At 36.4% G+C, this 26,014-nt stretch overlaps 2 protein-coding genes across 4 annotated transcripts; both read right to left on the bottom strand.

Moving 5' to 3' along the window:
- Window positions 1-6,368: 6,368 nt before the first annotated feature.
- Window positions 6,369-13,249, bottom strand: LOC126783010 (ultraviolet-B receptor UVR8). Its single transcript, XM_050508392.1, has 12 exons — window positions 12,883-13,249; window positions 12,330-12,516; window positions 11,787-11,933; window positions 11,231-11,312; window positions 10,842-10,997; window positions 10,478-10,651; window positions 9,341-9,412; window positions 8,958-9,029; window positions 8,692-8,810; window positions 7,209-7,294; window positions 7,049-7,101; window positions 6,369-6,671 (listed from the first exon to the last, which is right to left on the bottom strand). The coding sequence occupies exons 1-12, from the start codon at window positions 12,962-12,964 to the stop codon at window positions 6,585-6,587; spliced, it is 1,317 nt and encodes a 438-aa protein (XP_050364349.1). The 5' UTR covers window positions 12,965-13,249; the 3' UTR covers window positions 6,369-6,584.
- Window positions 13,250-14,541: 1,292 nt separating this feature from the next.
- Window positions 14,542-19,712, bottom strand: LOC126787631 (NAD-dependent protein deacylase SRT2). Of its 3 annotated transcripts, none has more exons than XM_050513524.1 (11): window positions 19,615-19,712; window positions 19,112-19,151; window positions 18,743-18,980; window positions 18,524-18,589; window positions 17,440-17,485; window positions 16,587-16,747; window positions 16,308-16,437; window positions 16,022-16,186; window positions 15,116-15,243; window positions 14,820-14,919; window positions 14,542-14,747 (listed from the first exon to the last, which is right to left on the bottom strand). In XM_050513524.1, exons 1-11 carry the CDS (start codon window positions 19,657-19,659, stop codon window positions 14,571-14,573), a joined length of 1,296 nt encoding a protein of 431 aa, XP_050369481.1. In that variant the 5' UTR covers window positions 19,660-19,712; the 3' UTR covers window positions 14,542-14,570. The 3 variants fall into 3 exon arrangements, with proteins under 3 accessions (XP_050369481.1, XP_050369466.1, XP_050369475.1); XM_050513509.1 differs by having other exon boundaries at window positions 14,542-14,739; XM_050513518.1 differs by lacking the exons at window positions 19,112-19,151; window positions 19,615-19,712 and having other exon boundaries at window positions 14,542-14,739; window positions 17,429-17,485; window positions 18,743-18,889.
- Window positions 19,713-26,014: the final 6,302 nt, after the last annotated feature.

The following is a 26,014-nucleotide window of genomic DNA, read 5'->3' as shown; positions in this document are numbered from 1 at the left end:
CCTAATGCATCTAGACTCTTCCTAGCCTCATACAAGCTTTGGGGCACCAAGTTATCTTCTAGAAGCAAACACTCAATGATAAACAACATGTCATTAAAACAAACATCAGTTATGGCATGCCTTGCTTTTAGATTGAATAGTTGAATCAAAGCATTCAACTTCGTTGTTGTGGTACCAATATGACCAATATGACCTCCATTTGCTTCATTATACCCCACACCAATATGACCTTCCCAATCTACAGTTTCAAATTAATCTCCATAACACTTCTAGTGTACATAACTTGCATCAATACCATTTAAATGAATATGGTCCCTAATAACTCCAATGGAAAATCCAACTGTGTTGCTGCATTTCAAACAAGGACACAATATTTTGTTTTTATCTCTAGCATTAACTGAAGCAAAATCTAAGAATTCAACTACTCCTTGTGAAAACTTGTGAGAATGTCTATCGACATGAAGCCATGATTATCTATCTACAACTATACACATACAATACAACAAGATGCACCAAATTTCAGATAATTCCCAGAAAATACACGCAACATATATTTAACTACAAATCTCATACAATACCTAACATGTACATAACATAGTCAATATAACAACAACCATCTCAACAAACAACAAGCAAAAGCCTTGTCAAACAGTTTAAAAGCATACCAAAAGCTAGTCTTCAGCACAACCTTTTCTCAGCAACGCCTTGTCGAAAAGCTAGTCTTGAGTAACTCTCTCCACCCTAGAATGTGTATACAAAGATTGAAAAAATTATATCACAGGTTAGTTATCCTCACATAGCAATGTCCACAACCTCACAGATCAATATATTTCATGAATTAGAGAAGTAACACAGATCAATATCATCGATATCACACTTCGATAAACATGTTAGAGAAGAACTTACATCATCCAATAACAGACTGAACAATGATAAACATGTCAAACAATGTTAGATGAAACCTGCAGAAGAAAGTACAGCTTAGTACTTTTCACATATTATCGACAAGGATACATAATAATTTTCACAATTTAGTACGTATCCATTAATTTGAACAACATAAACCATGAACAATGAACAATGAATATTCTCTCTATCTCTCCCTCTCTATCTCTGTGCTAGCCTAGACAGTAGACAGTGAACCACCAAATTCATTAGCCAAGTGATATCATAACAATAAACAATCCTACGTATATGAAATTAAAGGCTATTGGGTTTGGGATTTTGTTGCTTGGATTCGGCAAATTTACTAGTAGGAAATTCAAAAACCAATATACTTCAGTAGAACAAATTCACCAACATATAGCTCGACGACAAATCAGAACTTCATTTCATCTATAAACCATATCATATTAGTTCATGCCTATATCTACTAAGTTTCTGAATCAAAATCCATTCAAAGCCACACAAAGAAGCAAATCAACACACACAAGCTGAAATCTCAGTCGCAAATTGAACTTTAGACTCACATTCAGAGCTGAAATTACAACCAAACAATGTTGGAGTTACCTAAGAGTCAACGTATTTGTGACCGACGAGACTCTTAATCACGCCAGTGTGGGTGTAGCAGAATGCGATGGATTAAGCGGCGGAGCAAATCAGGGTTTTTAGAATTAGAGTTAACAATTGGGCTGAGAGAGGAATAGCTAGGGAAGAGAGAATAGCTATGCGAAAAGAGAAGAGCTATGCGCGCGAAGTCTAGGTTTTAACAATAGTACATTGCGAGCTGAAAGAATTTAAGTCAATCTGGGTAGTCAACCTCTTTTTTAGGAATATAAGTGACAATTTTTTATTTTAAATGAAAAAATATATGTTTTAAAGCATTAGACCACATAAATGTGTAGATCCATTTCAAATCAGATTAGTTAAACCCTAGCACTCCTCCAAAATTTGAGAGGGAATTGTTGGAGCCAACAATGAAATCCAAATCTCCAAGTTAAAATGGAAAAAAGTTTAGTATTTTGTATAAACAACATTTATTTGTTGTCTCACATGTAAAGTTTTAAGTCAGATTTTTTCTCCCCTAGCTAGACAACATTTGTGTGTAGTTTAACGTTCACAATAGGTTTAAGAGGGAAAATTGCGCGGTTGACTATTTCAAGAGAGGGAAACCAAAATATTAATGCAAGGGTCAAACCTAATTTCTTGCAACTTTACTTGAACCACATATAAGTATTGTCTGAAGACAAAATCCATTTTTGGTCTTCAATTGGGTGACTTTTCTCATTTTCACTTACAACCCTTATGTGTTGTATGAATGAAAAGCATGAAATATCAATTTCCGTTACCCCTACAAAACGACATATAATTTTCTGTGTTGCTTAAAAAACTGGGATAACAGAAAATTTCTCAAATGTTGTCTAAGTGTTATGGTATGATGCACTTTCTGGCACAGTGAGAAATAACCTTCTAGTGATTTTCTACTGTGTTGGTGAATTTTCTGTGATTTTCTGGTTTCATGTACATGTTACTGTATGTGTTTGTTAGCCACGTACAATGGTTTTACACCTCTGTAAATTTAGTTTAAGTCATAGTCGTTTAGCCAAGGGAGTTTAATCTAAGGCCCCGTTTGTTTAAATAAAATGTAAGAAAAGGAAAATTATATGATTTCATTTATAAGTTCATATGGAAATTGAAAAGGTTTTGTTAATTCCATATGAGTGTTTGTTAGATATGGAATCTAAAATTTAGAATTATTTTGATAAGTCATTAGAATGGAATATTTGATCAAAATTTTCATTAAAACTCATTTATAAGGAAATAAAATAAAATTTAAAAGGAAATTAGTCTTTATCGTTTGGAATGAAAATAAAATATCACCCATAGGTAGGGAATTCATTTCAGGCTTTAAGAGGGAGTCAATTTCGAGTCAAATTTTTTTTTTCATTCCAATATCAAATGACAACCAAACAATACATAGAAATGAAAACTGAAATGAATTCGTTTTCTATAGTATAATTTCATGTTAACCAAACGGGGCCTTTTTGATCGATCAAGCTAGATTTTGTTTCCCGTATTGGGATAAAAATTGATTAAATAAATCAAATCTCTAAATCTCAAATCCATGGGGAAGAATCTACATTCCCGTATTTATTGAAGTATAGAGATCAATGATTTTATATATGTCAGATACAACTGCAGGTCGCGCATGCAATTATGTATATACTTTTCCATTTTTTATTTGCCATGAGATAGTTAAGTACGCAAATAACGCCATGTACACGCCTAAGGTGGAAATACCGTCTCTTAAGTGCCATCGCCTGAATCCAGTCCTTTCATATCTTAGGCGACGACATATTCAAACCTCATCGCTTACGTGACGACACTGGTTCCGTCTCTTCAACTCTCTAGTGACGAAAGTGAAAAGCTTAGGCAACGAGGTTAGATTGACAAACTTTCGCTTCTTCCTTAGTTTAGGCGACGAGAGGTTTGATTCCGTTGCCATAATTGATTTTTTTAAATAAAATAATTGGTTTTTTTTACCCAATTCTGCATTTCACACATTCCCTAAAGTCCTAAACCTCCCTATTTCACAACCAAACCAATTCTGTAGGGGTGACATTCGGTTTAAACGGTTCAGTTTTGGGGTCAAACCGTAAACCAAACTAAAATTGAACTTCGGTTCGGTTTGGTTCAGTTCACAGTTTTCTAATAGGGCAAACTGAAAACCGAACTGAACGGTTCGGTTCGGTTTTTTTTTTTAATTTTTTTTTTATTTTTAAAAATTCTAGTTTCAAAATATTGTCAATCGACACCAATAGATGTGATCGACATATATATGTAGGGATCATGTAAAAATTTCATCCATTTTGAACATAGTTTGACCGTCCATACTAACGATTAACCAAAAAAGAGGCGTTTTCACATAATAAAACCCCATTGACCGGGGCTTTGCCAAATGAGTTTCCTTGTTTCGACCACGCACGATCGATGACAAAAATTATGTGATTTCAAATATGTAAACAACTTTTCTCATTCGCATCTTGGTAATGGGTCCTCCCTTAGGGTATATTAGTGTTGTTTTTGGTTTACCGGAAATTCCGACGGTCAAACGAGGTCCGAATTGGATGAAATTTTAAAATGATCACTAAATATATATATTGATCACATCGGATGGTATCGATCAATTCTGATAAATTTCCTTCATATAGTCGCTTCATAATGTGATAGTTTTATTATAACCCTAATATAAAGGTTATGATACATTAGTGGACACTTCGGCGATCGACAACTCCAGTTTGAAATATGGTCGATCGACACTAGTAGATGTGATCGGTATATATATTTAGGGAACCCGTAAAAATTTCGTCCGTACATACGGTCAACCAAAAAACATGCGTTTTCACATAATAAAATCCCCATTGATCGAGACTTTGCCAAATGAGTTTCCTTGTTTCGACCACGCACGATCGATGACAAAAATTTATGAGATTTCAAATATGTAAACAACTTTTCTCATTCGCATCTTGGTAATAGATCATCCCTTAGGGTATATTAGTGTTGTTTTTGGTTTACCGGAAATTCCGACAGTCAAATAAGGTCCGAATTGGATGAAATTTTAAAATGATCACTAAATATATATACTGATCACATCGGATGGTGTCGATCAATTCCGAGAAGTTTCTTTCATATAGTCGCTTCATAATGTGATAGTTTTATTATAACCTTAATATAAAGGTTATGATACATTAGTGAACACTTCGGCGATCGACAACTCCAGTTTGAAATATGGTCGATCGACACTAGTAGATGTGATATGTATATATGTTTAGGGACCCCGTAAAAATTTCGTCCGTTTTGGACATGATTTGACCGTTCGTACCAACGGTCAATTAAAAAAGAGGCGTTTTGACATATTAAAATCCTCATTGACCGGGGCTTTGCCAAATGAGTTTCTTTGGTGCGACCACATACAATGGGTGACAAAAATTAGGTGATTTCAGATATGCAAACAACTTTTGGTGTTCGTATTTTAGTAATGTGTTTTCCCTTATGGCATATTAGTATTGTTTTAGGTTTACCGGAAATTCCGACGGTTAAACGAGGTCTGAATTGGATGAAATTTTTACAAGGTGACTATATATATATATATATATATTAATCATATCGACTGGTGTCGATCGATCTTGAGAAGTTTCCTTCATATAGTTGCTTCATTTTGAGGCGGATTTAGTAATTACACATCCGCTTGTATATATATATGTGTGTTTGTTTTAGCAAACTTATATGGGCATACATATAAACATAGATGATTATATATACATATATAACACTACAAAAGAGAAACATATAATTATATATAATATAAACCTAAAATCACATTAATCAAATCAAATATTCTGTAAGATAAATGTAAAATGACATTATTTTATAAATAGTTCAGTTTTTCAGTTCGGTTCGGTTTCTTATGTGCCCAAACTGAAAGAAAACTGATTAATTCGGTTCGGTTCGGTTTTTCTTGTGTTCGGTTCGGTTTGTGTTCGGTTCGTTTTTTCAGTTTCGGTCCGGTTTTTTCGGTTCGGTTTTCGGTTTTTCGGTCTTAAGTGCCACCCCTACAATTATGCATTTCAAGAGTAAACCAACTTTGCATTTCACATCAAAAGATCGACTGAATTTGCATAAACCAATGCCATAGTTGAAAATGACTATGTCTAGAGAATTTATGGTTCAGGTCCTCATACATCAATAACGTTTCATCATTATTTTAAATGATGAGTTATTCAGAGATTAAAAAATATATAATAAAAAAGCAAATAACCAAATTACTCCTTTGCAATATCTTAGCATGCTCATTCACTCAAGAGATGATCCTAAGAATTGTTCATACCCCAAATTGTCAATGCGATCCCATCCCATTTATAACCTGTGACGTAAAAAGGACCATCTTGTCTGTAATATTGCTAGCATTGCTACACAGGAGGGATACAGGGAACCTCAGACCAACAAAACGATCATCCATGACTTCTGTGCATCTGCAACACAATTGACACAAAGGCTTTTTAATAGGTTGAGCAATATAGTTTTTAGTTTCCTTATTATTTGATGTCTTGGTCTGTGTTTTTGGGTTTCAGGCAGCCGCCTCGTGAGCCTCAGGTCCGAGTCATGCAGTTCTGCGATAGTAAACATTTGTGCTCACAAGAGGGAATGAGTTCACGAAATGCAGTCTTTCATTTGTGAAATGCTCAAGTTGAGGATCCTGCATTTGGAAAATGCACAACTATGAGGCAGACCACATGCAAGTGATGCAACTCACACCAATTATTACAGGAGCTCTAACCAATCTTTCCTATAACGAAAAAGCCAAGTGATAACTAAGTGAGCTATAAATAAGAACATGCAAATAGCTGCATCATAATGTGGTCCAGAAATCAAGTTGCAATAGTTTGAAATTTTTTCTACCTTGGTCACTAGTAAAACTTATCAAAACACAAGCGTTTAAAATGTCTACATTCAAACAAGGAAAGAGTTACATGTGATGTGTTTCCAAGTCGAATGAAATTTATGACCAACGTTTAGATAAGGGCACTTCTGTTAGGTCATATCCTTAATTCCAGAACATGTTCTTAAGTACACTTGATAAAAGTTTAAAGTCGGATGCGCTTCCCGTCGGTTTCAGGAACACTTGCATCATTGCCATTTCCTTTAACTGGAACTGATGTTTGCCCTCGAACCTGTAGAACCAACCATGTCATTATCTCATAAAATTTGGTCACCTAATATTTTGATATGCAACAGCTATTAGAGTCATTCCATCCAGAAACCATTTAAATAGAAACAGGACAAACAAGTCACCAGGGCAAAACACAAAGGACTAAGAAACAGAGAAACATCCCAAGAAAGCTTTTTTTTTGGTCAAAGTACTTCATACTAAATACATACAAGGCTCTAACATACTTGTAGGGAATTGGCTGAAATTTCAATAATTGCTTGTACATGCAGTAAGGATTAAGGGATAGACATTTATATGTAGTAAAATAAAATCTGAATATCCATATTCCTTAATATTGTGCATCTCTTACACACTTAGAAGATTATCGCACAAACTTACAGTTTCATCAGGAACAATTGCATATCTCTCTGATGGCGACACCCAAGTTTTCCCTGTTGAAGGGAAACAGAAAAATAAATGGAAAGACCTAACTTTAGCAACAAAGACTTCCCAAGTCGCCATAAAAAAAAAACTTAAAAACAAAGGCAGGAATCAATACCTGATGACGGATCAACTGTTGAAGATTCTATCTTTTGCCCACTACATCCATCAGCGCTCAAAGAATCGACAATCTTCGGAATATTCCTTCAGTTTAAAATGTATCATCAGTTTCAAACTTCAGCAATGAATCCAATCATAAACATAAGTGGTTTCAAATCCGCAGACGGTAGTCCCTTAATGTATGCAAGTCGGCATGCAACTACTACAACACTTCTTCATGTTAAATTCATTGTATAAGATATGACCGCTAAAGAGAGCAATCTTAATGCAAAAGCAAGAACCCAAGCTGCTCATCAACCTATATTACCAAGTCAGAAGAGTATGGTGCAATTATTATACAGACTTCAACAACCATGTTTAATTTTATCTTTCTGAGAATATGCATAGCCACAACCAGAATATGCATAGCCACAACCAAGATTCTTACTACAGAAAAGACTGGTCATACATTTTCCGGAATCAACTAGTGAGGCACAGAACGATTAATTACAAACCACATGAGTTATATTGCTACTGTGTTATAATCACCAACTATTCCTTTATATTGCTACGGTATACATGTGTTAAGACTCTTATTCATGTATCTTGGTTGTGAAGAGACACAAATTAAGTGCATGTATTAAACAGGCATCCACTGTTACCAGCTTCAAGGTGGGTATTGTAAAGTGTCTTAGGAGTTGAAACATCTAGTCCATAAATTACCCTCCCATAGTTTGGTTCTTTAGTGTCATTAAGCAAACTATTGTTCTTACCAAAACAAAAAAAGAAACCTACAGCTATATGAGAAGTTGTACTTTTAAAATGTCCGCCATCTAAAGGTTCATCGTCAATTAAGAGAGTGTTCATCTTAATTTTGTTAACAAGCAACTTGAAAGTAAATTTCACAATTCCGTCATCTAAACCATACATAGAAATCCGAAGAACAGTATTGTTTTACTATCACAAAGATAAAAGTCTGTACACTACTTTATATAGAATTTCATGATATATTAGAATCAACCTTTACCTGAAGTTTTTAAGAGCCAATATATATTCAGAGCACCTCTACTTTTATTTTAGCCTCTATCCTAGCATGAAATTTCTGCCAAAGATATTCTGGATTTCATTTACATCTTAAGGCTTAATAGGGACAAGATATTATCAATTTCTCTCATGTACATATATATTTCACGAATCCTAATGTCTTAAATGCTTATTGTCCTTGACAATTTTGGCATACACAAATAGACTTCTCAAACAACCTTCTGGTTAATACGGAGGTGGTTCAGGAAAGGAAATATTATTTAAACCTCTACAAAATTCACACAAACGCTGCATCTTAAAAATGTATGAACAAAAAAGAGCGGAGTGACAATCCTATCGGTAACATTTCTTGCTATACCACCCATTTTTCCAGAAGGTTAAGGAATTAACTACTAGGATATGATAACAATTATCTAACATACACATGATAGAAAATTAAACATCTAAATGTAAATTACCGGTCAACAGATTCCCCATGCCCAAGCTGTCCATTTGTACCTCTCCCCCACGAAAATACATTCTGCCTTTCAGTAACAGCAAGTGTGTGTCTCCATCCACAAGATATTTTTACTACTTTCTGTCAAGAGCAAGGTGCTTATCATTACCATTACCAAAAAAAAAAAGGCTCTCAGAATATAAACCAAAAGAAATCTCTACAGAACTGAATATCAAGTCATGGCCTGCCTTAATCAAACTTTTGGGAGCTAAAATAATAAGGAAGTACCTGCTCATTGGGAAATTTGACTTGCAAAGGGGTGCAGTGATCCACATTGTCACCAACTCCAACCTGTCCAAACTGCTCATGAAAGAGGAAAGGTAAATAACTACGCAACATAAACTGAGGCAAATTAATAAGTTGAAAAAAAAACAAATCAAAGCCATAAGATAACAGTGGTCAAAAGCTCTCCATTGACCAACAGAAGACATGGGAAAATAATCAATGGAAAGACATCTACCGTTTTACATAAATTTGAGTGTTTGGCAAGAGAATATTTGAAATATAAATCCGTCAATGGCATTACAAGGCCCATATTCATCTAAACAAAATAATCAAAACAAGAATAAAAAAATGTTAAAGGTAGAATTAAGGGAACAGTAAATAACAACCTTATTCCATCCCCAGCCATAAAGTTTTCCATCAGATGTTAATGCCATAGTATGCCTCCAACCACCTGTGACCTGATAATATTCATGCCAAGAAAATTTTAACATGATAAAAGGGAAAAAAAAAAGAAAAAAAAAAGAAGAGAACCACAACAAGCTTTATCTAACTGAAAAACTATACAGGATCAATTATTTTTATAAATCCTTCATATATCAGCTGAACCCAGATAGTTGATCCATGTACGCTCAGGCTAATATGTAACTACAAATCTAGTATGTTTATGTTGGTAACAATTATAATGACCGGTGGCTAATGGTTAAGGAAGTAAAATAGGTTTCCAGTTTACATCTGCATTGAGTTTGAAGAGGTTAGGTGCTCAGCATTTCAGGACTACAAGAGTTCAGTTTGGTTTAATCGACAATTTTGTGGTCACATTTCATTTAAGTTGTTGAAGAAGAGCAAATAACTGGGATTTGCAAGTGAAGATTAGTAAAAGAGAGCCTTTTTGTTTTTGGCAATGCCTCCAATAGTCTATTTCTACAATAAAAATGGCTTCAAAATGTTTTTTTTTGTCTTAATTGCTTAATGTCAAGAATGTTGATAAGCAGTTAAGTCATCTTATCACTTGATGCACACAGAGAGATGAAAATTCTACTATGATTGAAACCATAAACTTGTGATTACCCATCTTCATATCCAGACCAATCCAGCAGTAAACTCTATTTGGGCTATATCAATAAAAAGGTCACTATATATTTGTCTTGCTGCTTACAAGGACATAAGCTTGAATCCCCCCTCCAACAAGTTTAGAGATTTATTTGATGGAGAGGATTACCTCCTGTGCAGTGGCCCATAGACCAATACTAATTATCTACTTCTACCAAAGCATGTCACCTCTTACTAATTATCTACTTCTGGTGAAACAACAAAATAAAGTATGAAGGGTAAACAGACTAGTTGAAAGCAACATCTTAAACACAAGTGTTGATGTGCAACACTAGCCTAAGTTGCCTCCATTTTGACGCGGACACAAGTGAACAGAAACCTAATCATAATTTTCGGTACAGTAAAAAGCCGCATGACTTCTGGTGAGGAAAAGGAAAACAGTACATTACTGTGTAAAAAAGCAAAGAGATCACCTCAGAAATAAATTTGTCACTCAAGGATTCCAGCTTGTGTGGTATAAGGTGATCCTCAAAATCTCCATGTCCAAGTTGACCATATTTGCTCCACCCATATGTGTATATTTGACCCGATGAGGAAACTGATATTGTATGTCGCCACCCACAAGCAACCATAACCATCTTCTCACCCTGCATTAATTCAAGTTTCTTGTTAACAGAGTTTTGGAACAATAGCTTCCCTAGATTCTGTTTCGTTAATTGATAAGTTTTTACATACTAGCTAGTGTGAAGTCTCTTTTTACTTAGTATTGTTATCATTATCTGATTTCTCATAAAATAACAAAACTTGCAGTATTATAAGACAAGATCCTAGACATACATTAGCAAGAGAAACCTTCTCTGGAATCAAGCGATCATTTCTGTCACCTAAACCCAGATTACCATAGCGTCCCCATCCCCATCCGTACAATGTCCCGTCTTCTGTAACAGCAGCTGTATGTTCAGCACCAGCAGCAACCATTTTGATATACTCTCCCTGTAAGAAGATGAAAATCGTCACTTTCATCTACATATCACAAGGTACGATTACACAGCAGAACAAGCTGTAAAGTAATTTGTATTTTTCTTTGTATAGATGTTAAACGCTTGTTAATAGCCCCAACCACTAAAGATGGATTGCAAGAATGACCAGTCTCTACCCTCTATTGGTTGATTTGACTCCAGTACCTTAAAATATATGCATTCAATAACCAATTTAAGCTACAATACCTGAAACTCTTGAATTTTCTGTGGTACAAGGGAGTCTTCTGTGGTGCCAAGACCAAGTTGACCATTTTGATTCCTCCCCCAGCTTCAAAAAATATTGCACAAAAAGATAATGACATTTATTAGCTGACAATCCCCAGTTTTCAAGTTAGTATTGTCAGAACATGAGAAACAAAGACTAATACCAGACAAAATTATACTCATAAAAGTATATCTACATAGATGTTTGGCTTTTATATAATATATAAATGGTTAACAGGAAAATGTATCGCACTTGGCAATGTAATAGCCTCATGAAATTGGGAGTTCAAGTTTTAATACAATGTGTTCATGTGGGGTCTTGGTCATGCTAGCCTCTTGACAACACTGTTCTACTGATTAGATATAGTTGTAACTCAAATGATTTTTCTCGGGCTCAAAATTGTGGGAAAGACAAGGATATATTGCTTTGATATTAAAAATCAAGCAAAAAAATATTGGCATTTATTTAATAGCTTAAAATAACTGTAGCTTAGAAGAAAGAAGATGAAGAGGAAGGATTAAAGGAAAGACAACTAACCTTTGTACCTGACCTTCCATTGTCACTGCTAAACAATGGCTGTCTCCACAAGCAATTTGACGTATCCTCAGACCATGCAATGCCTTTATTGGCTGAGGTGTAAACAAGTCGCTCGAATTGCCATGACCTAATCTCCCAAAATCACCCCTAAGAAAGTAGCAAGACATACTTACAAGATAGCACAAAAGGTCTGAGAAGTTGTAATTCACTTAACTCTATGACGCCATTTTGAGTACATATCTAACAATAATTTCCCCTGCACCTCTTAAGATTTTATCAATGATAAATATCAAAAACATGAATAAAAATAATTTCTTGCATTTCTAAAGTTAGTGAACAAAACCATTCAAATAATGCTCAAATTAAAAGAATAAATAAACATTTAAAAAGAGAAGAAAAAGAAGTATGCAATGCTAATGCATAGACAATGATGCGGTCGAAAAAAGAGAGCAACAATATATTCATATTCCAGGATGTTCTCCAGATGTAGTAAGGTAATGAAAGAATTGGAAATTAATAACAATTGGAAGAGAAAGAACTAACCATCCCCAACTATACACTTCCAAACGCGAGACAGAGTAAGCAGTAGTATGATCAGCTCCACAAGTAAGAGAAACAATCTCATGACCATCCAATGCACTCAAATGTGTAGGTGAATTTCGATCTTCGGCATCAGCATGGCCTAATTGCCCATCCTCTCCACGTCCCCACGAGCAAACAATATTACCAGCTGTACATCATAACAAGATCCTATAAGCATCACAACAATATCTCACATCTTCCAGTCTACACATTCAACAGCAATCAGACTAAAAACCAAAAGGCCTAAAAACCAGTCATCTGCATTATGCACAATTGCACATTAATGATTACTGTAAGTCTGTAACAGACCCTCAATTGATATCCCTACATGCAAATCAAGTCTATCAGGAAAACAGAAAACAAATAAGAACCCAGTTCTTGTTTCCTTAGTTATTCCAAATCCCAGAACCAACTAACTGATCACCACCCAGAAAATCAATGGCACTACTGAATAAAATTCCCAAAAGGGTACCTGACATACAGACAGTGAAAACTGAGAAGAATAAAAGCTTACTTAGAAGAGCAACAGAGTGACTTGCACCAGCGGAGATGAGAAGGACGCGGCGGATCGGACTAGCAACTTCTTCCTCTGCCATTGTTGTCAGTTGCAACTCTAGTACTCCACAACCAATGACCTCAGGGAACTCAAAACTCCCAAAAAGAATCAGCCTTTGATGTCAAAACCGAACAGAGAGATCTTCAGAAGACTCCTGAATGGTTGTGTCTGTAACATAAAGTCAAAATCTTTGACAGAAATAGATGATACCAGGACGAGAGTGGGTCTATGTGGGTGTGGTATTTACAGTGTGACAATGACAGCCCATGTGCTTTGCTCACCCAACTTCACAGTACAATGGTTTAAGACGTTATAGGGAAGAAGAGAAGAAGCTCTGAAGTAAAATAACTGCATTCATTGCCTATGGACCCAACCATCTTCTTCTTCCTTTCGATTAAAATATCTTCAGGACCAATCTCCACCACATTTGCTTAAACTAAAACCTCTGGACATCTGCGCTTGGTGTTATGTGATCATGTTTCACCATTTTTCTGTATGATTGATTAGTGGATTAATCGGCAATAACTGAAACTTGGGTACATTGCAATCACTTTGCATGAACGTGTCGAATGACGATTAGCATGATGGTTTTGATGGTTTTGATGGTTTTTTCGTAACAACCCCACCAATGTTCTTGTCCTCATTTTGGAGACCTCTCGCATGCCAATTTCTTTCGTCAAATGTATGAACTCAATAATAATGTAATGATGTATTCTTAAGAAGAGAAAAAAAAGATGTATTAAGTACCTCAAATAACATTTTACACAACCAATACTAAGAAGGCATTACATGGTGAAGGAACTTACTACTGGAAAGAAGCAGGGCCTCTCCTTGGCTCGATGATGTAGGACTAATGAATTTTTTTTATACAAAAAGGAAAATTATAAAAGAGAAATCTCTTCGGACAACCCGAGTTTACATTATCAAAATGCAATTCTCTTCTAGCCGAGCTTGGATTTCTATTATTCCAAATGCGACTGTCCGTAAGTTAATGTCGCAATGGCGTCTGCAACGAAGTTGGGGTCGGCACTGATGTAGGACTAATGATACGTCTGGTTGATGTTAGGAGTGTGGTGCTCCTTTTACTAGCTTAGATAGGACTCTCTCTTTTTTCAATGAGGCGACTCTAGTCGTTGAATGAATTATGCCATTCTTTATGAAATTCATCTTGTGGTTCCCAAAAAATAAGACACACAACCGACTCTAGTAGATTAATCAGTAGCCCATGAACCATTTTTGATTTTGAAGGAAAGAACTGAAGATTAGTGCTATGGTTGTAAAAGCTAGCCACTAAGTGTCCCTTGAATACTTGTTCACAAAGTTGAACTAGATATGATAACCATGTGAGGCTTTGCACTTTTAGTTGGACAATAACAGAAACAATTGTGTTCCCCTTTTTCTATTTGGAGAAATTTGTGTTCATTTCTTCTCCTATTGAACCAATTTGTGTTCATAATTTTAATTAGAGATGGATCATCTTCATAAGTCATAACCATGCATACATGCATGATAGAAAGAATGCGCCACATACATCAGAGCTTCTTATGGTCGATTCAACTGTTTCTTTCTAGTCCCAACGTACTAATTGCATTGTATTCAAGATTGGACCTCTCCACGAATAAGAATTCATTGTTAATATAATACAGTTAGTGCAGAGCTTTATAAACACATTTAAAGAATAGACAAAATAGACCATTACAATCATCTGAACCTCCTGTGGCGCCAAAAGCTTCTGATAATCCAAACCATTTCCGAATAGTGTCACCTGGAAGCAGGGACGCTGAGGGATCCCATGTGAAGCACTCTTGGCAAAATCTGTAACGCTACAAATCATGTTACAGTCCACAAAGCCAAACACCATTTTCAGAGGTAGCAGCTGATAAAGAAGTTTATACCTCTCCTAGTCGAGCATTGATTTTCAACGGTACAAAATCATCAGCTCGAGTAGCTCCAACATTTACAATTGCAGTGGCAGCACCTGCCTCATGTGCAGCCCTATAAAAATAATATTAGGCGCCTTAAGAACAGATACAGGATTAAGGATCAAGAACTTTCCCTTTATGCTGCTTTGGCACATGTCAGAGTTTGCAATGAAGCTACAATTCTTAGCTGGCAGTCACTTGTGTATTGAAAATATATAAAACTGACTTCATTCAAAACTAGTAAATTGGAAAATGAAAATAATGTGTACCTGACAAGCCGAAAGGCAGAAAACGTCATTACAGATGATCCTAGTACAAGAAAAGCATCACATTCTTTTGCAGCTTGAATTGCCCTATCAGCTCTGTCCTTGGGAACATTGTCGCCGAAAAAGACAACCTGCAAATTCATCACAACAAATGGAGGGCCATTAACTTTTTTTCTCAGTCCAACTAATACAAATAATTGGGACTACTCATAATTGCTGACTGCAAATAGAATTAAAGAATCTCTTCTATATTTTTTTGTTCGTACTTTTTGATATATATTGGGTGTTTCTGATGTATGGTGTTCTTTAATGAATTTCATTCCTTACAAATAATGGCGTAAATGAAAATTTGTCATTTCCATGAGATCCAGTTTCTCAGTGCATCACCATTACTACCCTGCCATACTAACTTGATGGAACAGATCAACAGAACGCCTAAAAGATAAATACTTTAGTGGCACTGTATTTCACTAGATTTCAAAACAACCTACTTTCTTGAATCCAAATGTGTTTTAAACTAACCTAAAATGGGACGAGGTAGATAAAAAGCAGTATGGTAGTAAGAGAGAGAGATCGAGCATAATGCTTGCATAAGATTATGAAGTCATAATTGTATTCTTGTAACTCCAGTCGATTTCCTGAGTTGAATAGGCATGTTCATTAACTACCACTATCAGAAACTTAATATTAAAGCTCTCATAGAGTTGAGTCATGACACATTTACCAGCCTCTTAGAATGATATGAATGCAAGAATGGATTGATGCTTCTAAACACCTGATAGACATTGATCATTCACTGATAAATGCATAAAAAGGTGACTGATTTAGCTAGAGATTACTGACATGAAAAAATAGTAACTCAATTGTTTTAAAAGCCAAAATTCAAAATTCAGCTGGTAGATGACTTACATCAGGCTTCAGCACTCCACTGCACTTTTGGCATGTAGGGATGTCAAAATCCTCCTCCCAGAATTTTTCATCAATCTCAATGTCACCATCAGGCCTTTGTGTCATGCCAAAGGTCTTGTCTGATCCAGGGTTTCCATAGTCCAAACTTTCAATTGCCGCTGCCCACTACAGTGAAAACATATTTTAACTGCTCATTAGGCCACCATCGGGATTAACTACACAAAGACTTAACTAGGTAAGAAAACATGTAGAAAATGAGTGGGAAAATATACTCCATGAAACTAACCTTTGGATTAAGGGCCTTAAGTTGATCCTGGAATATATGCCGGCAATAGGAAAAACCACAATCTACACAAATCACGTTATATACAGTACCATGCAATTCAACTGGATTGCTACCAGCACGATGATGCAACCTGGAACCGAAATGAGGAGTTAACCCCACTAAACTTGTGCTAGATGTTACGAAGAGCACAAAGGCTATGTTTGTTTCAGTTTGAATATCTTCACCATTGAAAATTTGTTCTGTAAAACTAAGACAGATCAAGAGGCAGGCAGCTAGTACCTATCAACATTCTGTGTAATCATTAAGTCAATCCAACCAGCTTTTTCCAGAGATGATAAAGCAGTATGAGCTGCACTGGGCTGTGCAGCATTAAACCGTCTCCACCCAGCATAACTCCTTGCCCAATAACGTCTGCGAGCCCGAGTAGAGCGGAGAAACTCCTGTTCATGAAATAAGAGGAAGAAATTAGTTAAAAGTAAAGCTCTGAGCCTCTGCGATTAGGCGAAGTTCAATCAAAATAAATAAATAAATAAAACATACAATTTTATAATAACCACATATATATCCAAAGGATGCATTTTTCATTTGTACATTTATAAACATCCTTAAAACTCAATCTTCTATGGACATATATAAACAATTCTTCAGTTACTACAGTGCAGCAATATACCAAGTCATACTTTGATGAAGTACACATTATCAGAAGGTTCATATGCTGCTGAAAGTAATGAACAGTTAACACGCAGATGTAAACATGATTTAGCAGCTGATGACAATACAAATTCCTGAAAAAAAATCTTATTAATTATAATAATAATCTCAAATCCTCACTTTGCAAATTTAAATTCATAACACTAAAATCAGCATCTGTCTTTGGTCGGCACAGCAAAAGCTGCCTCTCTTTCATTGCTTTTACTTGTATACCACCGGAGGGGATAAGTCTACTGTAACCTTTTCCATTTGCTCTTAAGTGTAATATTTTTAGACTAAATCTTAGCTCACGAAATCAGAAGTTATAACTTATAACTATAAGAAAAAAGTTACAAGAACCCTTCCTAAGAAAACAATTATGTAGCATTCCTTAATTTGAGAAGAGAAGGAGTCAGTATGATAGCACATGCCTTCAGATCACCTGATGGGTAATTGGTTTGAAACCAGAACTGTAAGCTCCATTTGGACTGCAACACAGAAAATATTGTAATCATATATGAGTGTAAAAAATTATGCACAGCAGAAAGTGTGTGGTCGCAAAGAAAATTGAGTGAGATATAAATTAATACAGTTATCGTGATCTCTAAACTTGTAAGTATCCAAGGATGCATTAATAATAAACCCATTGAGAGCATGCACACTTTGACAAAAGAACCAGCCTAACAAAATAATAAATTTTTGGTGCTTCTTACAAATACACACACACAGATACATATGCATTACTAATTAAGTATGTCATATAAAACCAACTAGCATAAAGTAGTAGCAACCAAGACTTGGTTGCTTAACTTTGCAAACTGCCTCTAAATTACCAGCATATGTAAGTCCAACTGACATAAAAGTAGTAGCAACCAAGACTTGGCTGCTTAACTTTGCTGATTTCTTCTGAAGTACAAACATATGTAAGACTCCTGGCAAAGCCATAACTCTAATGACAAAGACATGGACCCTTAAACACAAGTCACTTGAAATAAAACATCTCCTGTCCAAGGCGCTCCATCTCTCATAGGACATGGATAAACAAATTCAATATAATGGAAGGGGTACATTTTCAAATCCATGAGAAACTTGAATAACAAACTACTAATGCAACTGGGAACCTAAATCCTTTGTCAAACATCACTCAACATTATACTTAATAGCATAGAGTAGCTTGGATACAGCACAACAAGGAAGGAACTATTATGATCACATGAGAAGAGTCAATTCAACAAGTAATAATAGGATGGAAAAGTGATGCAGGAGCATACAGTAAGACTTCCCTAGACTAAATCAGGAATACACCTCCAAAAGATTGATGGGAAAGTGATTGCAGGAGCATCCATACAGGCTTTGCTAAACTAATTAAGGGGTCTTATTATCTTTTCGTGAGATATGGTAACTTATCCTTGAAAGTACCATAACCTTATGTTTCTGAAATTAATCATCCCAAAGATAGAAGTTGCAAACACAGAGTTCCGTGCACCTCATAAAGCATAATAAACCATATCAAAGAAGAGAAGAACCTTCTGTAGTCGGGAATACCACATTCTGTGCTAATTCCAGCTCCGGTCAATACCACTAGCTTGGTACTGCAATATAGAATGATCAATATTAAGATATCTAATGAAGTATTAAACATTGTAGTAAAAGATCTAGATGACCGTCAGCACCAAAGGAAACCTCTTATGCAACAACGGATATAGAATTTAAATGATGTATAATGGGGGAATCGAATTATTTACCTCTGATCGAAAAACTGATACAAAAGGTTGACATCTTGCATGCTAGGAGGATTTGAATCAGGAGCCACCTTCTTGTCCCTCAAGAAGCTCGACGGAACTTTTTCTTCCCTCGTTGATGAAGTGCCTGGGACAGACATATGAGTGGAGGTTTGGACAGACTTCACCAAGCGACGAAAAGAAGTAACTCTTCTTTGACTGCTCGGTAATCGCATATTGGTGCTACTTGATTGAATAACATCTGCATAGCACAACCAACAGAAACTTCAATAACAAAGCATTAATCAAAGTCTCAAATGGAGCATACAGGCAGTGCAGCAAAAGACAGAGTAACTGATACTACAAACTTAGGTGTGACAAGAGCAGACTTGCCTGTCATGATATTCCTCATTTCTATAGCAGTCCTGGGACCCTGTAAGTCAAAGTATACAATCCGGTTCAACGATCATTCTAGCAAAGCCCAAAACTTGTGCTATTAAGAGCTACTAAAAAGAATCCATTCCACCACATAATTCGTAAAGTACACAACTTTTCGAGATTAACTCATTCTGCTGATAACTTGTTCATAATGAGGTAAACTATCATGAATTTTGACACTGAATTGTATCAGTGTGAAGTAGCGTTGTGCTGGTAACAACCTTTGACATATATAACATCCAACACATTGTTGACCTTCAACTTCATTTCTATATGATTTATAATTTTTCATGATTACCCAACAAGATTAACAGTTCCTTTTTTGTTTTAGATGACCAATTATAATCCTAATTTGAATTGAAACATGACGAGGAATTGGAGAAACCCAGAAATGAATACAAGGACATAGAAGATGGGAAGGAATGCAAATGTAAAAACAATGTTCGAAATGGACTCACCGAGAAGAATGATAATCGAATGGGCATGGCTGCCAATCCTGCCATATGTGGTGTTCGTATCCAAGAAGAAGAAGAAGAAGAAGAAGAAGAGGGAGTTTTGGTTAGAGTTTTTTTCACCAACAGTCCCTCAACTCTGGTGTACCTACCAATGTGATACCTCAACTCTTAATCGTACCAATGTGATACTCAGACTCTAGTATTGCTATCATTGAAGTACTTCCGTTAGTTTTTTTAAATTTTTCCGTTATTTTGGTGACGTGGCAGGTACGTAAGGCCCACAAAGAGGGTTAAAAGACAAAATTAACCTCATCTGAGAGGAGCAATGTTTTTCCCGCCCTTTATCTTGAGAAAGACACCCAACAATTCCAATTTTGGCGCAATATTTTCCCTTTATACTCCTTAATTTGTGTCTCTTATCTAAACTAAAGAACTACCGCCAACCAGTCGACCACAATCTGATAAAAACTAGATCAATCTCATTTTCTATTTTTACTCTAGCACTTGTTAAACTAACAGAATAAATATATAAATTTATATGGAACATCTCATTTCCACAATCTCATAAGAATATAAAAACACATAACTTAACGAAATTCAAATACATGTTTAAGTACCATTAGTTGCCACCTTTTATGTTGATCTGCCATGATTTTTGCTTGTAAGAACTAATGGTACATGTAGTTGAATTTCGTTAAGTTATGTGTTTCTATATTCTTATGAGATTGTGGAAATGAGATGTTCCATATAAATTTATATATTTATTCTGTTAGTTTAACAAGTGCTAGGGTAAAAATAGAAAATGAGATTGATCTAGGTTTTATCAGATTGTGGTCGACTAGTTGGCGGTAGTTTTTTAGTTTAGATATTAGACACAAATTAAGGAGTAGGGAGTGAAAATTGGCGCCAAAATTGGAATTATTGGGTGTCTTTCTCAAGGTAAAGGGCGGGAAAAACATTGCTCCTCTCAGATGAGGTTAATTTTGTCTTTTAACCCTCTTTGTGGGCCTCACGTACCTGCCACGTCACCAAGATAACGGAAAAGTTGAAAAAAACTGACGGAAGTACTTCAATGATAGCAATACTAGAGTCTGGGTATCACATTGGTACGATTAAGAGTTGAGGTATCACATTGGTAGGTACACCAGAGTTGAGGGACTGTTGGTGAAAAAAACTCTTTTGGTTATTGCAGCATTGGACTCACACCGGTCACCGTTTTCTCTCACACGCTCACACATTTCCACGTAGCATACTTCAACACCATTTGTCTGCGAGGTTTTCTCTTGTGGAGCATTCGTACACAAACAAGAATGTAAGTGTGTGAAATATAAAAGATAAGATATTTTCATTCTATAAAAAATATATATATGGAGGTACACTTTGACTTCATGAACTGTGTTTGGTTACATGACCTTAATTACTTTACTTCATTTAAGAGAGTAACATTAATCCGATTATTGCCTCTTCCAAAAGGCTTGGTAGAACTTCAATTATTTGTGCAGAAGCTCTTGCCTTGCGAGCTGGTTTGGTAGCCGCTGCTTATCATGGTTGCTCTAAGATTTTGGTGGAAGGTGACTCTAAAATTCTTATTGATGCTATTAATGGTCATGGTAACATTCTTTGGAGAATCAGTTCTGTCAGCGTGAGTCATATAATGTAATTTAGGGATGTGCATCATATAGTTAATACTTACATATTCTATATATGTTAGTACGTAGTACAAAGGGTTGTAGTACAATGTAAACTCTATATATAGTTTTCGGTGTCAGATGAATAGATATTAGGAATTCATTCTCCTAATTACGTCTTATTTGACTTGGTATCAGAGCAAAGATCCGAAAAGACTTTATCTCTTTGTTTTTCCACTACGATTTATTCGTGGAATTGAACCCCATTGTTAGGGTTTACAGTAAGAACTTTACTTTGGGCACCCAATCAGATTGTCTCCAGTTCGTTCTACTTCTACTCCGACGTTCTCATGCTTTTGTCTGACCCACACGACGGTTCTCAGTCCACCGGATCTCCAGTTATTGACCATAGTCAGGCGTCGTCCATAGTCGTTGTCTCGTTATCGGCCGGCGACGATTGCTGTCATCTTTACCCACATATCAGTCTAATTGTTGCCACTGCCTCCAGTTGTTGCCACAGACCAGTCCGACCGATTCTGCCAAATCTTCCATTCATCGTTCTCTCTGTCTGGTTCTGTATCCAAATCACTGGAGATCTTCTTCCAAGCGTGGCCCGTCGTTTCATCTCACAGATATGTCCGACCGCTTCAGATCGATCGATCCAACCCACTTCTGTCCGATCTGACTCGACCCGAATCTGTAAGATCCGGCCTAGCTTATTTCCAGCCGAACTTATTGTCTACAGATTTGATCAATACACTCGACAAGAAAAAATGTTTCGTGTGTATGTTGCCAATTTGGATTCTTGGGTTTCCGAAGGAGAGCTTGACATTGAGTTCCGTAACTTCGAAATGATCAGCAGATTATGGGTTGCAATGAGACCACCGAGTTATGCTTTCATTGATTTTGTCCACATGAGAGATGTTGAGAATGCTATTCAAGAGTGGATGGCAAGAATGATTTAAGAGTTGAGTTCTCGCACGACACTAGACCTGTTTTGGGCCAATACTGCACAAATGGTAACATTTCTATAACTGCAAAACCTCGAACATGTGGTAAGATTGGTATGGCTTTAAAAGTTTCTAACCTTAGATTATTGATTATGGTGCCTTGATTATATGACTTACGATAAATTTTACTTTATTACTGATATCTCATCTCCGCTAGTACCTTATGTCACTAATTCTAATGGTGAGGCTTTTCCAATATTGGGGAGAGGGTCAGTTCGTAGCACACCTATTTTAAAACTTCATAATGTTCTATACGTACCTGTTTTATCACATCACTTGTTATCTGTTCCCCAATTGAACACTGAGTCTCGATGCTCTGTAACCTTTTTCCCCATGTATGTAATTTTTCAGGATTTTCTCACTAGGGAGATACTCGGTCGGGGGAATTTTTGAGCAACAGATTGTTTCACCTAAATCAGACATATGCAAGACAAAAACCAGGAGCACAGCCACCTACCGCTTAACAGCAAGTTCTAATAAGCTAAGTGAAATTGGGGCATGGCATCGTCGATTGGGGCATTCATCTTTCTATGTTATGAAAAAAAGCATGCCGTGTTTGTTTATTGGTGTGAATGAGTCATCTTTGTATTATGAAATATGTGTCATTGCTAAGAGTCATCGTTCTACCTATTATCTGAGATATTCTAAGAGTTCTGTCCTTTTTGAATTAATTCATTCTGATGTTTGGGGACCTTCCAAAGAGCCTACAACCACAGGTATGAGATACTATGTGTCGTTTATTGATGATTGCACTAGCGTGTCATGGATTGCTCTCCTTCAAACCAAAGATGGGGTTTTTCCTGCTTTTCAAACTTTTCATACTCATGTCCAAACCCAGTATAATAGCACTATTAGAGTTCTGAGTTCTAATAAGGGGGGGGGAGGAGTATGTCAACCGTGTCTTTCAACAGTTTTGTAAAAGTCATGGGATTATTCACCAAACCGTCCACAAACACAAGAGCAAAATGGGGTGTCCAAAAGAAAAAACCGCCATCTCCTTGAAATGGCTCGTTCCATTCTCTTTAGTGCCCATATGCCTAAGTATCTCTGGGTCATGTTTTCGAGGCTTCAGTTTATCTTATCAATAGTCTTCCATCTAGTGTTTTTTAAGGACACATTCATGTTCAGGTTCTTGCATCCCATGTCCCCATTCCCTCTTTTCACAATATACCTACCTGTGTTTTTGGTTATGTGGCTTTTGTTCATATTCCTACAAGTCAGATAAAGTCTAAGTTGGATCCTCAAGCGATCAAGTGTGTGTTTGTTGGTTATGGCAGCAGTCAGAAGGAATACAAGTGTTATCATCCACCCACCAGAAAGTACTATGTCACTATGGATGTTACTTTTTTTTAGGACATGATTATTTTACCTCTTCGGATACAGTCATTTAGGGGAATGATTCATTTTTAAAGAGTTGTATCGTGGCGAGGGGGAGGAATCAGAAATAGTCATTGTGGGAGATACTTTGACTCCAGTAGCAGACATTCATTCTGAGCTGGAAACTTCAGATTATCAGGTACCACCAGTATCAGAAGGTCCAAATAATCATATTCCAGTAGTATCAGAGGCTTCATCAGAGTTAGAAGCACGACACTCAAGTTTCAGAAGGAGAACCAATAGTTGAGATCACATCTGCCCCTCCCGCCATTACTCATACCCCTGACCAACAACTTTCTGGTGGAGAAGATCACTCATCTAAGGTGTGTCCATCCACTAGTACTAGTAGTGAGTCTGATAGTGGGCAATATGTGTTACCAAACATGTATACTAGAGGTCAACCCCCTAAAAGATATGAACCTAGTTTATATGCCAAATCAAAATATCCAATAGTTAATTATATGTCTAGTAAGAGGTAATCAAAGTCATATGAATCTTTTGTGAAACAAATATCTACTGTATCAGTACCTAACAAAGTGCATGATGTATTAGGGGATCCAAAGTGGAGGAAAACAATGGAGGAAGAGATTGAGGCATTGCAGAAAAATGATACTTGGGAACATGTGCCTCCACCACATGGCAAGAAAACTGTAGGATGTCGTTGGGTGTTCACTATGAAGCATAATGCGGATGAATCAGTAAGCCGATATAAACCACGGCTTGTTGCAAAGGTGTTTACTCAAATTATGGTATTGATTATGATGAGACTTTTGCTCATGTTGCAAAGATGAATACTATCCGAATTTTTCTTTCATTTGCTGCTAGTTTGAATTGGACACTCCAACAGTTTGATGTCAATAATGCATTTCTTCATGGAGAGTTAGCTGAAGAGGTGTATATGAGTCTTCCTCGAGGGTACGTAACTATCTCTTTTATTGATTTTGTGTGTAAATTCAGAAAGTCTCTATATGGTCTCAAACAGTCACCTCGTGCCTAGTTTGAGAGGTTTTCACAGTTTATGTGGAACATATTGGTTACAAATAGAGTAATTCGGATCATACCCTGTTTCTTAAGCACCAGCAAGGGAAAGTTGTGGCCTTGATTATATATGTTGATGATATGGTGATTACTGGCAATGGTACTGTAGAGATGGATCGGTTGTAGACACAGTTGTCATCTAAGTTTGAGATGAAGGATTTGGGTGATCTTAAGTACTTCTTAGGGATTAAGGTAGCAAGGGGGATAGATGGGTTTTAATTGTACCAAAGGAAGTACATACTTGATTTGCTGACAGAGACATGTATGTTAGATTGCTCACCTATTAACACCTCTATTGAAAAAAACCACAGTCTAGCAGAGTATCCAGACCAGACACCAACTAATTGAACTCGCTATCAAAGGTTAGTTAGGCGCTTGATTTATTTGACTCATACTAGACCAGATATTGGTTATGAAGTGAGTATAGTGAGTCAGTTCATGCATAATCCAAGTGAGAGTCACATGGATGTTGTTATGAGAATTTTGAGGTACCTGAAGTCAGCACCAGGGAGAGGAGTAATGTTCTCTAAACACAACAACATTCTTGAGATTAGTGACTTTACAGATGCAGACTGGGCTGGAAATATTACGGACAGAAGGTGAACATCGAGTTACTTTACCTTTGTGGGAGGTAATTTAGTCGAGTAAGAAACATAAATTTGTAGCTCAATCGAGTGCTGAGGCTGAGTATAGAGGTATGGCTCATGGAGTGTGTGAGTTGTTGTGGCTGAGTTAAGTTGAAAAGTGTTATGTAATTGTATTGTGACAACAAAGCAGCAATTGATATATCATAGAATCCAGTACAACAGGATCATACTAAACACATAGAGGTGGATCATCATCACTTCATAAAAGAGAAGTTAGATGCACAGATTATTAGCTTCCCGTTTGTCCCTACTGAAGAGTAGCTTGCAGATATACTCACTAAATGCGTTTCTAAGTTTGGCATGGTTGATGTGTATGCGCTAACTTAAAGAGGGTGTCAGCGTGAGTCATAGAATGCAATTTAGGGATGTACATCATATAGTTAGTATTTACCTATTATGTATATGGTAGTATGTAGTACATAGGGTTGTAGTACAATGTCAACTCTATATATAGCCTCTGGTGTGAGATGAATAGATATCAAAAATTCATTCTCCTAATTACGTCTTATTTGACTAGCTCTATTGTCCACGACATTCGATCGTTAGCTGCTTCATTTGACTATGCAATTCTAACATATATGGAGGGAAGCCAAGTTTTCAGCTGATGCAATTGCTCATCTCGGACACCATCTTAGTTTACAAAGCTGGACTTCAAACTTTCCATCTTCTGTCTCTAAAGCTTTATCATTTGATGATTCAAATG

Source organism: Argentina anserina, chromosome 1, assembly GCF_933775445.1.
Source record: "Argentina anserina chromosome 1, drPotAnse1.1, whole genome shotgun sequence".
In the NCBI taxonomy this organism is placed as follows: Eukaryota; Viridiplantae; Streptophyta; class Magnoliopsida; order Rosales; family Rosaceae; genus Argentina; species Argentina anserina.
Note: the sequence above shows the minus strand (reverse complement) of the source record. Positions and strands in the feature narration are given on the sequence as shown.

Excerpts from the sequence above, each read along its gene's own strand:
- LOC126783010 (XM_050508392.1), bottom strand. The coding sequence starts at position 12,964 with ATGGCAGAGGAAGAAGTTGCTAGTCCGATCCGCCGCGTCCTTCTCATC. Across the intron at positions 11,313-11,786 it reads ATGGAAGGTCAGGTACAAAG|CTGGGGGAGGAATCAAAATG; the intron begins GTTAGTTGTCTT and ends TATTTTTTGAAG. Across the intron at positions 9,030-9,340 it reads ATGGCTGGGGATGGAATAAG|TTTGGACAGGTTGGAGTTGG; the intron begins GTTGTTATTTAC and ends TTTCATGAGCAG.
- LOC126787631 (XM_050513524.1), bottom strand. The coding sequence starts at position 19,659 with ATGGCAGGATTGGCAGCCATGCCCATTCGATTATCATTCTTCTCG. Across the intron at positions 18,981-19,111 it reads AATGAGGAATATCATGACAG|ATGTTATTCAATCAAGTAGC; the intron begins GCAAGTCTGCTC and ends TGTGCTATGCAG. Across the intron at positions 14,920-15,115 it reads TCTGCCTTTCGGCTTGTCAG|GGCTGCACATGAGGCAGGTG; the intron begins GTACACATTATT and ends TTATTTTTATAG.